The following is a 15,331-nucleotide window of genomic DNA, read 5'->3' as shown; positions in this document are numbered from 1 at the left end:
TCAACTCAATCTGTTGGTTTCCTTATATAGGCTGTTATGAATTGGCCTTCATTATGTTTTCCCCTCTGTCTGTAAAGCGTCTTGAGATGGCGTTGCCGTGATTTGACGCTATATAAATAAAGTTGAATTGAATTGAATTGAATTGATATTGCTGATTTTTCTACAATAAAAAACAAAAAATATGAACGAAACTTTTTTTTCTTGTCATTTTTCTTCATTTCAGTTAGGAAAAAACAACACAGTAGCCAGACCATCATCTTGCTGCTGTAATACCCAATAAGACAAATAAAAAGATCAATAAAAAAAAATAATAATAAAATAGCAAAAAAAAAATTTGATTATTTTTATTGATTTGAAAAAAAATTATTTTAACAAGAAAATCTATTTTAAAATTGTGAAGCAAAAAATCCCGATATTCGGTTTTTGATTCGATTTTCCCACCCCTACCATATATCATGCAGCTGTTGTCCTTCCTTTTTCTTCTGCCGTCATCTTCAAATGACCCAAACGCTAACCTTCTTTATTGTTGCTATGTTTTTGTTTTGTTTACAGAAATGTGTGAAATCTACCTGCTCTGAGTCCTCTAATGCACCAGCTAGTGGAATTATCCAGTAAGGACTGTTGTACACAAGCAAATACACCACAAGTCAAACGTTTGGACCCACTTTTCCACTGGATCTAATGGAAAAGTTTATCCTAACATTTGGCTGGTTTTGTATGTGAACAAAAAGGTAATCCAAGGTTAGAAAGTTAGTATATTTGACGTTAAATTAAACAATAGTCTATTGATCCCAAAAGGATTGGATCAGAATCTACCCCTGATCCACAAGGAGACTCACAAATTGGTCCACCAGGAGGTAACAGTCCACTTCAGAGTGGGTTTGAAGAATTAAATGACTTGTTAGGCTTGTAGCTGGAGGTGGATCAATACTGGAGAAAACTGCAAACTAAAGATACCACCATTACTTCTTCTAAGCTTATTTCATGCTTCTATCGTTGCATTTTAGCATCATATCTAATTATCCTGCTTCTTATTTATTACTTTATTGATATAAAACAGTTTACAATACTTGATCTTAACAGAGCTTACTGTAAACATGTCCTTACACTGTGTTAGAGGTTATTTTTGTCTCCACAGAAAAGTTCTCCAGGTATAAAAATATTCATGCTGCCACAGCATAACCAACCCAACACACACACTCAGAGTCAGTCTTCTGAAGCTGACTAAGAATTCATTTTCCTGTATGGACCAGAAAATAGGATGTATTTCCAGAAATCTTCACACACCTGAACACACACACACACACACACACACACACAGCAGCATACCCTCTTGTCTTTGAAGTAGTACGGGTCGATGTCTTCCAGGGGAACGCCCACCAGATGAGATGGGATGTCAGCAAAGATGCGCGGCAGCTGTTTTCCAGCTTCCAGGTCGGGCCGGGGCTGGGGAAGCTCCACGTCGCCCAGGTCCTGAAACACACACACCACACAAAAAAACAAACATCTGAAACGGCACACCTTTTATGGTCTAATCCACGTCTTCCTGCTCCCATTTCTGCTTCCTGGTTGTGTATCTCAGTCGCACCTCCTGGTACTGTTTTTTGCGTCGGGCCTCCTCCTGGGCGATGCGCTGCTCGATGGCCGCCAGGGAGTCCGGCGTGAAGCGCTGAAAGCTCTCTGGTCCCATTGGAAACACACAGCCAGCCATCTTCTCATCCTGATCCTGCTGCTGACTGGCCCAGTATACCAGCTGCACACACAACAGGAAAAACATTAAAACATTTCCTGCTTTTAGTACGTTTCATTTCATTAGTACACTATATTTAGTGTTTCGTTCTCAGTGTAGATGATGCCCTCCAGTTGGTTTACCATGAAATGAAGATGGGGTAGGGTTTATAAGATTAAAACTTCTTCCTACTCCAATTTTCTTTTCTTTTCTTTTTTACATGAAATGTACTACAATGGTTGTTAGGACTCTGACGGTATGCTTTTGTCCCGTTTCAGATTTTTTTTGGGTGCCGATTTGATTTAAATTGCGATTTTCGCAGTTCTTTGATAATGTTGATTTTTGAAGATTAACAAAAATATGTACAAAACTTTTTTTTGCTGGTTATTTTTCCTTATTTCAGTTAGGAAAAAAAAAGAAAAAAACAGCAGCCAGACCATCATTCTGCTGCTATAATGCCCAAGAAGACAAGTTCAAAGATCAATAAAAACAATAAAAAATGACAAAAATTTTATAAAAATTTTTTTTATCTATTTTTTTTTAAATATATTTTTTAACAAAAAAAAAAAAAACAAAAAAAAAATCAATTTTAAAATTGTGAAGCAAAAAGTCCCGATATTCGATATTTTGATTCGATTTTCCCACCCCTAATGGTCGTGTAGTAGTTGTAACTCTGGAGTATATTTTCTGTTGTTGTTTTTTGGATTTGCCAATATATTATTGAAAAGAATAGAGAATAAAAGATGCTGAAATGTTGAAATGTTGAGTATCAATTTAATGTCCTGGTGGGTCGACTCCAGCCTTTGCTACATTACCAAACATGCTTCTCTGCAAGACAGCTACCCAACTGCAGTGGAGTTGATAGCAGTATCAAGATGTCGATTAGAAAAAGTCGCATTAAACTTAGATTGCCCTTCTTAGACACCACCCTTATTATAGATGATAAATTCTAACATATATTCAGTGTAAACTGGTCTTTACCTGGGTAAACACTGCAGAACTAAGTGTAAAAGCAGAATGTAATGTACTTCTGATGATACACCGTCATCACACAGCTGCATACCTTCACGTTCACATTTTTTACTATTTACATTTCATGTGGAGGATGTAAAAGTCCTAAAACACGTTGTGACAAATGTACAAAGTTAAACAGTTAAATGTTTGACCACTAACCCTCTTTTTATATGTTATTTAAAAATTGAATAATGGTGGAAAATTGATAAAACTGCTGATTTAGTTGCAAGTTAGGGTTAAGTTTGTTGATTTAACAAAATTGTCTTTACTTCACCATTGACCATATTAAATGTAATAATCATTTCATTATTCCTTAAAATAGTGACTTTTAATGTTTATTTTTAAGGTCTTGTCTGCATGTGTCACCCTTTTTCCAGTGTGTGCCCCTGCATGGCCCCCCCATCAACTATTTTCTAGAGCCGCCCCTGCTTTAAGCAGATAAAGACAAAAGCTGGTTTGTTTTCAATGTTAGTGATCAGAGTCTCATGTAATGTCATCTTTAACTGCATTGTACAGTCATTTGGCAGATTATCTTATGCTTACATGTGATAAGTAATCAAAGCCAGAAAACCATTCCTCAACATGTTGACAGTACCTGTGCAAAGTTTCATGCAGCTATACATGCAGGACTACAATTACAGGGAAAACCTTAACTTCAAAACTAGGAGTGTAAGAAATACGTTGAAGAGGATGTGCATTTCGGTCGGGGGTGTGAGGGTTTGGTATAAGCTCAGCCATGAGCTGAAACAATGTTCAGGCATGAGTTTTTTTTAAAAAAAGATTTTGACAGATGCTTTGCAGTAAGCTTGGGGATGAGAGTTTGAAATGAGTTCAAAGTAGGTACAAAGAAACAGGACTGTATATAGGTGTGTCCATGAATATGTAGGTGGTTATGTGGGGGTATACATGGGTGTATGTCTGTATATACATGGGTGTGAGAACGAGCAGAGGTGTATATTTGTAGAAATTTAAATATGTATAAGGGTACAGCTATATATAGCTAGGTATCATTAGGCGTGTGTGTGTATGTGTCGGTATATGTATGAGTATATGTGTGTATAATATGAATGTTTGTAGGTATGTGTATGGGTGTAGGTATGCATATGAGTATGTATGTGTATGTTTATATAAGAATGTGTAGGTATAGGTATATATAAATGTATATATGTGTGTGTATATATATATATATATATATATATATATATATATATATATATATATATATATATATGGATAGATATATATAGATATATGTACGCAGATATATATATATATATATATATATATATATATATATATATATATATATATATATATATATATATATATATATATATATATATATATACACACACACACATATATATATGCTCTATGGAAAATACTGGATACGGAAAACAGGATGAGTTTTAGGTTTAATCCATTAATTACTTATGTGCGTAGGGGTAGGAGCAAATAAGTTATGCTTCTTCCTACCCCTTTTTAGACCTATCAACAGAATACATGGGTATTGTAGCGGCTATACGTATTATGTATGTAAAAAAAAAAAAAAAAGAATTATATATATATATATATATATATATATATATATATATATATATATATATATATATATATATATATATATATATATATATATATATATATATATATATATATAAAGTTGAAGGGATTTGAGTAAAGAGGCGTTTTTCAGTTCGGCACAAATTGGCACCATGACTGCAGATTTAATTTTTTTTGTGTGTTGAAGCTTAGACATGACCCAACTTAATTTACAGGTCTGAAAAAGGTGGTTAGTTAATATTTTCAAGGAATAACTCCACTATTTATCACCCTATTAACCAAACATGCATGTAGATCGGAGGAATTACTCGGCTCTCACTGAAAGACCATTCAAACCTCCTGATGCTAACCACTACGCCACTATCCTGCCCACAGGGATCACTTATTGATCACTAATACCATGTAAATCGCTTTGGAGAAAAGCATCTGCCTGTACAGTTAATATTTGACAGAAACGATGTCTGGGACTCTTCGTCATTTCTAAGTGGTGACAGTTAAGTCATGAAAAAGGCTCAAAGACGTTCTCTACAGACGTGATGCAGTCCTCAGTCATATGCCTGCTGTTACTTTCCCGTCATCCTTGTAACTGAATCACTGATGAGAAACGATGTCTCTGACTCGCTCAGAGGTTTTAAAAAAAAAAGGTAAAAATGCATCACTTTTGACTCTAGAGTTTTAATCATAGGTCTGATAGACACCAGTTCTTTGGATCCTGAATTCCTCCCTCTTCAGTCTTACTCACAGTCTAAAGCTGCGTTTCAGCCACAGGCTGCAGCAGCTTCACATTCCTACATCCTCAGATCAAGATCAAATACTGCCAGTCTTCTCCTTCATCCATAATCTGATGTCTGACTGTCCAAACACCTGTTGAGTATATTTTGAATCCTCGAGTCATGAGACGAGGAGCGTTTGATTTGAGTGCCTGGAGTACCAGGACGGAGCCTTGATTGAACGGCATCTTCACTCACAGGATGATTGCATCCTCTGAGACGGCGACCTATCGCTCAGAATGGCCCACAGCGTCACCTCGCTCAACATTAAACCGCTGTTCAGACCGTTTCAGACGACAGCAATCAGACTGGAAAACAGTGAACCACCTGATGGAGCTCAATCACACCTGCATCCTCCTGCCCTGCTAAGCAGTCGCACAATGAGGTGTTAAACTACTGGATATACCAGCAGGTCCAGCTGAGTTTACTAGTTTTAAATAAGTTTTAATTAGGGCTGTAACAATATGCTTTTGTCCCCATTCGATTCCGATTGGGTGCCGAATCAATTTAAATTGCGATTCTCACAATTCTTCGAAATTGCTGATTTTTGGTAGATTAAAAACAAAAGAAAAAAAATGTGCAAAACTTTTATTTGCTTGTCATTTTTCTTCATTTCAATTAAGAAAAAACAACACAGTAGCCAGACCATCATTTTGCCTCTATAATTCCCAAAAGGACAAGTAAAAAGATCAATAAAAACAATAAAAATGACAAATATTTTATAATAGATCTTTTTTATTTATTTGAAAAAAAGTCAATCTTTAAACAAAAACAAAATCTATTTTAAAGTTGTGAAGCAAAAAATTCCAATATTCGATTTTCCGATTTAATTTCCCCACCCCTAGTTTCAATACTAGTATTGGACCTAATCTGTACTGTTGAAGTTTAGTGGAATCAAACTCCTGTCTGAAAAACCAACATTTATACCTTTCCTAGATAGAGAACAAATCTATGAGACATGTCATAATATTTATATTAAACTGTAACCAATTTTTAAAGCACAAATCTAATTTAACCATTAACGTGGTGGTTCAAGGGTTTATATATGATTCATCATGTTGCTCGAACATATCGTATCTTATGAGGTTAATAGACTGATCAAATAGTAGAAAGCTGTAATTTCTCGCTGTGAATCTAAATGAGGACCCAGATGTACAACACAGAGGGCAGCAATAGTGAACAAAAACAAGCCTAAGTTACATTTTTTGGACATGAACAGCCCCCATAAGGAAAGCAAGCTGAAGCTTTGGAAAAAGAGATAAGTTCATGTCAGGGGTAAAGATTTAGGGGAAAAGGAAGACTTAGAGACAAGACTGTATAGATACACACATAGAAACAACACGTAACAGGACTAAGTGGAAACCCGATGAAAACTTAAAGTAGCACATTTTCCCTTTATAACACAGCAGAGGCAGATGGCTGCCTGTCCTTGAGCCGGGTTCTGCCGGACGTTTCATCCTGTTGAAAGGGAGTTTTTTCCTTCCCACTGTCGCCACTGTACTTGCTCAGGATGGGACATTGAGTTGGAGCCTCCAACTCAATCTCTTGGTTTTGCTTCTATAGGCTGTAATGAATTGGCTTTCATTATGTTTTCTTCTGTCTGAAAAGCGACTTGAGATGGCATTGCCGTGATTTGACGCTACGTAAATAAAGTTGAATTGAATAACTTAGCCTTAAAATCATATGTTTCCTGGAGTCCCAAAGCTGAGAAACCACATTTCATAACTTTTCCCCGTCTGCTACATCACTCTACAACAGCATTTTGCTTAACAGGACCACATCACATGCTAGCAATTGGATATCAACACAATTATGGATTCGAACGTCCACAACTGATAGAGGTGAAGAGAATATTATTAGAGGATGCAAAAAAGACAAAAAAAGTGGAACAGCAGGAAATGAGGCAAGAGCCAAGACTGGACTGACTTTTAGTCGCTGGAAAGAGCTCAGAGAAGAGACAGAATGCAAGATGGATTCCAAGTTAGCTGTCGTTTGGCGATGCTTGATGAAAAAAATGTGCCAAAGTTCAGTCACGGTGTTACTGGTGTCATCAACCCACATATGTAGAAAGAGGCCATTCTGGGACCAGGTAACCAGTCATAAGAAGCAGGTAGAGCCACTTGTTTCTAACATGATGAATTACAATAATAAACCAACAGAAGAAACAGAAAAATAATCACTGTTGCAAGTCAAGAAGCAAATCTGCCTTAAAAATGCATGATCACTTAAAGTTTCCATATAAATTCAAAACCAAGATCAAAACAGAATGTGGACCAACATTTTGGACCAACTCAGTTTGTTGGTTTCCTTTTATAGGCTGTTGTGAATTGGCTTTCATTATGTTTTTTTTCTATCAGTAAAGCGTCTTGAGATGGCATTGACGCTATATAAATAAAGTTGAATTGAATTGAACTGACATCTGTCCACATGTAGAGAGCAATATATGTCAACTGACAGGAGCTGCAACCCATGTGTATTAACTATGGGTGGGAAAGTCGAATCGAAAAAATCAAATATCGGAATTTTTTCCTTCACAATTTTAAAATTGATTTTTTTGTTAAAAATCAATTATTTTTTATAATTAATAAATATAATCCATTATAAAATTTTTGTAATTTTTGTTGTTTTCATTGATCGTTTTACAGCAGAATGATGGTCTGGCTACTGTGTTGTTTTTTTCTAACTGAAATCAAGAAAAATGATGAGCATTAAAAATAGTTTTGTACATTTTTTTTTGTTTGTTTCTAATCTACAAAAGTCAGCAATATCAAAAAATATTTTGAAAATTGCAATTTAAACCCAATGGGTACCCATAAAATCGGAATTGAATCAAATTGGGACAAAATTATATCGTCACAGCCCTGGTATTAACATGAAAACCAAACTGTAGACCTTTTAATTCCAGTCTCTCACTATGGTGGGAAAGCTGTCATGAGAGTCCAGTTTAATCTGCGAAACCCTTCTACCCTCTGATAAGTGTTTCTGTGGAAGTCAGCAGTGACTGTCATCACAGGAGTCATCACGTTATCATGTCAGCGTCATCACAAGTCGACACGTGATTACAACAGTTGCATCCAAGAAGGTCAACAAGTCAGAAAAAGATCCCTGCGTTTTGTTCTGTAGACCAATACGACAGATTCATGACTGGTCCCTGGATGGTGCAGTCTATTACCAGATTTTACTGCTTCCTTACAGTTCTGTTTGTGTGTTTTGGTTGTTTTAAAGTTCTTAGAAAATGAAAAGAAATCAACACTTCTTTACAACCAAACCTTTTGTTTGTGTTGGGGATCAGTCTGGACTCATGTCTCACATTTGGATGCTCATCAGAAAAAGGAAAAGGTCTGCAAAATGCAGGAGGAGAGACGCTCTCACCATCCGCACCCTGACGGGTTTCCTTTCCATTTTTGAAGAGAGCTGGTAGGCTACAAAAAACACTGGTCCTGACCCCTTTTATCAACCACATCAGACACCAGGGACCAAACTGCAGGGGGAAGTCTGTATATTTCTATAAGCTGTTTAATGGCAGACGCTGGTAAATAAAAAAAAAAAAAAGTAAGGCAAGGCAGGTTTATTTGTACAACCACAGTGGGATTCAACGTTCATTACAGAGATGCTGGAATATTAAAAAACTAATTAGCATAATTGAAAATAAACAATAATAACATTAGACAAAAACAGAATTGAAAATATTATTGAGTTTAAACATTCAAGCTGAAAAGAAACAAAGCAGATTTGGACTTTGAAATAAAAACATGCAGCTGAGAACAGGAGGGTCTTTAATCTGGATGTTTCAGCTGATCTGAGGCTTTCTGGGGGTTTGTTCTAGACATGTGGAGCGTAGACACTGAATGCACTCTGGGAACAGGTGCAAGACCATCTCCAGATGACCTGAAGGATCTAGTAGGTTCTTACCGGCTAGTAAATTGTAATAATCTACATCAATATTGATCGTGTGGTCCCTGAGCCAATAACGTTGTTCAACAACGGAGACAATAATCATTCATCAAACATCATTTTTGATTTGAAAAAAAAAAGCTGTATTTTGAGTTCCCCTACAACTATCTGGATGGTAGTTTTTCATTTATTCTTAGTCTGTGATCAATACAAGAACAAGTTTTCTCATTTAAATTAATTAAATAAAAATACCTGAACAAAGGAATAAAAATGATAAATGATGTTGTAGTTGCTTTGTGTAAGTTTGATATGAATTTAAATACAGTATTCAGTCATCTATGATATATTTCTAATTCGTGTGTCCTGAGTCCACTAGAAATCACATTAGGACCAAATTTCATATATTAGCAAACACTGAATTGTTATTCATTATAATATACTGTGATCAATCTGGTAATAACAAGATCGACATCTTTTGGTGTGTTTTACAACAAAAAAAATTGCTTTTCTATTAAAACCAAGATGTCATTAAACTCACAGCTTTACGTTTTTTGCTCCAGTTATCTCAACATCCATACAGTGATCTTTTTCACTTTAATTAAATAAGCAGAAAACTAAAGAATAAAAAACATTTACGCAAAAAACGTGCTTTTTTTTTTTTTTTTTAAACAGTATAGAGTTAGCTAGACGTCTTTTTTGTACTCTCATCAGTTCAGTTCGCATTGCGGCATTTTTGAGACTTTAACATCATGTTAGCGGCTTTTTTAGCTTTTCACTCTCAGAGGCTGCAGTAGAGTTGTAGAAGATGTACAGGAGCTTGCGACGCAGCTTTCTGAGTGGGTGTAATATCGTCCACCAGGGGGCGCTGAGAGGAATATTTCAAAAAGGGGTGCATTAAAATCAATTGTTCACTTTTGATGAATACTCGATATATGTTAGTGGTCAGCAAATGGACAATAATATCTGGCTTACCATATTCTATTGATAATCTATTGATAAAAACTTGTTAAGCATGGGGTATCTAGATATAAAATAGGGGCGCGCTGTCTTGAAAAAAGGCAGAGAAGCACTGTTGTGAAGGAGGGGGGGGGGCTTGTGCTTCTGCATGTGTGACTTTAAACACCAAAAGAAAAAAAAAACGCACAAGTAGAAACATTTTTATTTTATTCTACTTTTCTTTTTGTCCAAAAGCATCAGCTTTCAAAATAGATAAAACTCGAGAATTTTACCTGATGTGGTTTAAGTACATCTCTTCATTTGTCTGGCTGTAATATCCGTGTCTACTGTCAGATTATTATGGGATGCCCAGGTAATGAAGTGTAGGCTGTCTCTTTCACGCTCAGAAACAATGAAGTGTAGAATACACTGACAGAGATTGACTGCAGGATCACTGAGACCAGAGTTTGAACAGAGGAAGGCTGAAAGTGCGTAACAGGTCTGTGTGTGTGTGTGTGTGTGTGTGTGTGTGTGTGTGTGTGTGTGTGTGTGTGTGTGTGTGTGTGTGTGTGTGTGTGTGTGTGTGTGTGTGTGTGTGTGTGGAGGCCATCTGCCTTGGGTCCTAATTGAATGATTAGACAGGGCTCATTTTTCAAGCCTTCATGCATTTATTCTTCACAGCTCCCAAATCTGATTTCTGGACTGTGTGTGTGATGGTGTGTGTGTGTGTGTGTGTGTGTGTGTGTGTGTGTGTGTGTGTGTGTGTGAGCAAACTGAGTGTCTGAGTCCACATCAAAGGAAAATTTAACTCTGTTTTTCATTCTTATCAAAAGCTGTCATCCACTCAGTCAAGCACACACACACAGACGTCAAGTACAGTAGCTCCTGATGAGCCTCTCAGTCCTGGTTTCCGTCTGCTTCAGCACTTAGTCACGTACACGGTTTTTATTCCACCGGACTCATCAAGACATCGCCAAAATAAAGAAAGTCATGTTGATCAATGCAAGATGCTCCAACATGTTCAATAGATCAGAAAACCAGAAAGAAGAGAGAAAAATAATGACATCCCTTCATATAATAATTAAATATTTACCAGATCTATTTACATGTATGAGAACTGCCCACCATCAGCAGCAGAAATTCAGACTCCACTTCTAATGACTTCAGCCTACTGCAGAAATGGTTTTTCAACCTTACCCTTTTGCAGTGCTTTCGAATATGAAAGCACCACAAAAGCGCAGCATAAACATTGCAAAAGCGTTTCAAAAGCATTTCAAAAGCAGTTTGAAAGCAATTTAAAAGCCTTACGAAAGCCTTGCGAAAGCCTTGCAAAAGCGCTGCGAAAGCCTTGCGAAAGCCTTGCAAAAGCGCTGCGAAAAGCGCTGCGAAAAACGCTGCGAAAAACGCTGCGAAAAGCGCTGCGAAAGAGTTGGGAAACAGTTGCGAAAACGTTGCGAAAGGGCTGCAAAAAGCGCTGCAAAAAGTGCTGCAAAAAGCACTGCAAAAAGCGCTGCGAAAGAGTTGGGAAACAGTTGCGAAAACATTGCGAAAGGGCTGTGAAAGGGCTGCGAAAAGCGCTGCGAAAAGCACTGTGAAAAGCGCTGCGAAAGAGTTGCGAAAACGTTGGAAAAGCCTTGTGAAAGGGCTGCGAAAGGGCTGCGAAAAGCGCTGCGAAAAGCACTGTGAAAAGCGCTGCGAAAGAGTTGCGAAAACATTGGAAAAGCCTTGTGAAAGGGCTGCGAAAGGGCTGCGAAAAGCGCTGCGAAAAGCGCTGCGAAAGAGTTGCGAAAACGTTGGGAAAGCCTTGCGAAAGGGCTGCAAAAGGGCTGCGAAAAGCGCTGCGAAAAGCGCTGCGAAAAGCGCTGCGAAAAGCGCTGCAAAAAGCGCTGCGAAAGAGTTGGGAAACAGTTGCGAAAACGTTGCAAAAGGGCTGCGAAAGGGATGCGAAAGCGCTGCAAAAAGCGCTGCAAAAGAGTTGGGAAACAGTTGCGAAAACGTTGCGAAAGGGCTGCGAAAGGGCTGCGAAAAGCGCTGCGAAAAGCGCTGCGAAAAGCGCTGCGAAAGAGTTGCGAAAACGTTGCGAAAACGTTGGAAAAGCCTTGCGAAAGGGCTGCGAAAGGGCTGTGAAAGGGCTGCGAAAGGGCTGTGAAAAGCGCTGTGAAAAGCGCTGTGAAAAGCGCTGCGAAAAGCGCTGCGAAAGAGTTGCGAAAGCCCATCATGAAAGCCAGTGTGCCATTAAAATATATCAGTTTTACAGTCAGAAACGCATGTGGTATCACCTTAAATAGGTCTTTAGGAGGTTTACAATGAGTGCAGCATTTCCTAAATCAGGAGCATTTAATGCTAAAGTAAATTGTTTCTCACATCTTTGTCAGGTGTCCAAATGGTTCATTAAAGTCTCCAAGCTGGTTTGATGAACGACAGCTGGAGTTTTGATGGACACAGCTGAGAGAGATTTCTTTTTCCTAATAAAAGAAGTTAAACAAACATCTGAAATTCACTTTCATCACACTGACCACAGGTCCAAACGCTGATAATAAAAAAAAACAGAAGATGCAGCTGTCCTAAAAGAATATATGTGAAATTAGGTGTGAAAATGTTGATTGATGGGCTAACAAGCACATAAAAGTCTCCAGAAGAGGAAAACTCAGACCTACAATGATTTCAGGAGCTGTGAAAATTAGACACAGACATAATCTGAGCAAGTGAAGCATGCAGTCAGTTAGAACAGTGTCATGACACCAGAAACTCTCATTTGTGCAGACATCTTCACCCTTATTGGCAGTTACTTCGTATTTTTGTGCAGGTTTTCGCTTATTGTGACTATTTAAACATCATAGCCAAGATGTAAAGTGATAAATCCTGACAATTTTGGGCTGAGAATAACTGGGTGAAGATGACAGAAAATCATTGACCATAATTGTAAAATCTGGTCAGACGTGATGTCAGATCCAGACCAAATGTCCTCAGAGACAGATGAATACAAATGGTCATAAATCTAATAACATTACACTCAATTTAAACCATTTGTGAATGAAAACTGTCAGGCTGTTTTTTTTCTTTTAAATGACTCGTGACGCTCCGTTGACTCGTGAGTTGACAGAAACCACTGGTGCTCTGAGTCATGCAGCCTCCTGCAGGTCCCTTCAGACTGGTGCCTGCATTAAACCCCGTAAAGCCAAATGGATCACATCTGACAGACAGTTTCAGACATTTTGCATCACTTTATTGTAGAAACTTTGCTCAAAACTCAATCAGATCTGCGTCTTCTGCCACCTAATGGATACCAGGAAGCAGAAGATTGCATGGCAATCAGTTTGGCCAATCACACAGTAATAAATAGTAAAATTAAAATAAAATATTAATAAAGACCTGTTTTTTTTTTCAGATTTTTTTAAAAGGTGGAATATGTAAGATTTTCAATATTTTCAAAATAAATTAACTAATAAAATAACTACAATCATAATTAGAACATGTAGGTTCCAGTCTGTTCATATTTGATGCGTTATTAAATTACAAGTTTAATTAATGACAGATGACAAAAAGCACAATTTTTTACTGGTAGGCAAATATCTAAGAAGGGTCTTTGTCATTAATAAAACTTGTAATTAAATAACACATCAAATATGGACAGACTGGAACCTACATGTTTAAAAAAAATCTATCTAATTATGATTGTAGTTATTTTTTAAGTTATTTTTTTTTTTTAAATATTAAAAATCTTACATACTCTACCTTTAAGGGGTCAAATAAACATTTCAGGTTTAAAAAAGTTTTTCTTCAGCTGGACTTTTAAAGAGTTAAACTAAAAAAGCACTCAAGAGAGCGCAAACCTCCGCCAAGGCCTTTAAAAAGTCCTGGATCCAAATGGTGATCGGATCACCACCAAAATTAAATCAGTTTTATCTTTTTACATTTTCAACAAGTCCTGAAAATTTCATGAAAATCCGTCCATAACTTCTTGAGTTATGTTGAACACAAACAGACAGCTAAACGCCGGCATAAACATATCCTCCTTGGCGGAGGTAATAAACATGCAGGCAGGTCAGATTGAGGGGCATCCATGACCCATCAAACACGCTTTTTCCTCAGGTTTACTGAGCTGAGGACGCCTCAGATGAATGAACTGCAGCTGACACAGAGACATCCAAAACTCTGTTTTTACCAGGCTGCATGTTTTGGTTTCAGTTGTCTGTTTTCTGTCATTCTTAAGTCCCTTTTCTTTTATCCTCTCTCACTTCTCTAAAATCTTAATTTTCTAATCTGTCTCTGGACATAACCCTCTACTTTCACACCTCGGTCCACCTTTTTGTCCTGATTCATCGCAGACTTTATCATTTTCTAATCCCGTATGAGCATCTCTGCTTTCTTAAACCTCTTTTCTTTGTTTTCTTCAGTCCCTTCATCTCAACGTCCCCTTCTTTCCTACGTTACCTCCTACTTTCCTTCATTACACACCTACGTCCTGCTGTGAGCAACAAGAAGGATGTTCATGACACCCACTGAATGATCTTCCAACACTTAATGAATTCATGATTTGGTGATTTTACCATCAAAACAAATTAATTCTCAGTTTGCCATTAAAGAATTAGACAGATAAACATGTCTGATGAAATAGTGCAGCCTTGCTTCTGCTTTGGGCAACAAACATCAAATTACGAGCTGATTCTCATGTTGTGCAGAGCTTTTAATGATGTGTTCCTGCTCCTTGTGTCTTTCTGTTGCTGTTTACTTCCTTCAGCTGTGCCACAGCACAATTGGAGTTGTATGCGCATGTGGACTTCAGCAAGACGACGTCGCTGCTGCATGCTGCAACTTTTCTTACAATGCAGCAACAGGTCGATGAGTAAAAAGCAGCTCTGCTATCCTGGCTCTGCTTCTGCAATAAAGGTTTTGAAATGATTAATAGAATCCCACTTTCAACACTGTAATAAAACAATATACAACTGTCATGACATGTTTCATGTTGTGTCTTTAGTTCTAGTTTCCTGTTTTATTTTGTATTTTTCCTTGTTTTGGTCCCCAAAAACAAGGAAAATGTCTTGTTTCCTGTTTTGCTTTCCGGTTCATAAGATTCACCAAGACTCATTGGTTAAGTTATTCCACCTGCGTCTTGTTCTGCTTGGGTTTATATATAGGCTACTACTGAAATTTCTGTTGTTTGTGGCTGGTGATTGTGTCATGAAGAGGTGGTGGTGTGGACCTAAATGCAGGGACAGGAGGCAGGATGCAGAACAAAGATGCTAAACTTCTTTCTTTTTCTCCTTCTCTCTTTCTCTCTCTCTCTTTTTCTCTCGATGAGATGTATTTCCGTTTTCTCTTCTTCTCGTTTCTCTTTCTGTCCCTCTTCTGTCCTCTCCAGTCCGGTCCAGCAGTACAAACTTCATCATACAAAACAATTATGCTAAATAATAGAAAAACAAAA

General features: G+C 37.4%; 1 protein-coding gene across 1 annotated transcript in view; it reads right to left on the bottom strand.

The window, feature by feature from the left end:
* The window catches only part of LOC306770982 (sodium channel protein type 3 subunit alpha-like), a gene marked incomplete at both ends in the record, with an annotated part of 254,781 nt that extends 253,070 nt beyond the window's left edge, over positions 1-1,711 (bottom strand). The window contains 2 exons of the mRNA XM_079260002.1: positions 1,330-1,473; positions 1,589-1,711. Coding sequence (XP_079116128.1) covers positions 1,330-1,473; positions 1,589-1,711 — 267 coding nt within the window. The remainder of the gene's footprint in view (positions 1-1,329; positions 1,474-1,588) is intronic.
* Between the last annotated feature and the right edge of the window lie 13,620 nt (positions 1,712-15,331).

The sequence above is a fragment of the Telmatherina bonti genome (assembly GCF_933228915.1).
Source record: "Telmatherina bonti genome assembly, chromosome: 20".
Taxonomy (NCBI): Eukaryota; Metazoa; Chordata; class Actinopteri; order Atheriniformes; family Telmatherinidae; genus Telmatherina; species Telmatherina bonti.
The sequence above is the reverse complement of the archived record's forward strand: the minus strand, read 5'-3'. Positions and strand labels throughout refer to the sequence as shown.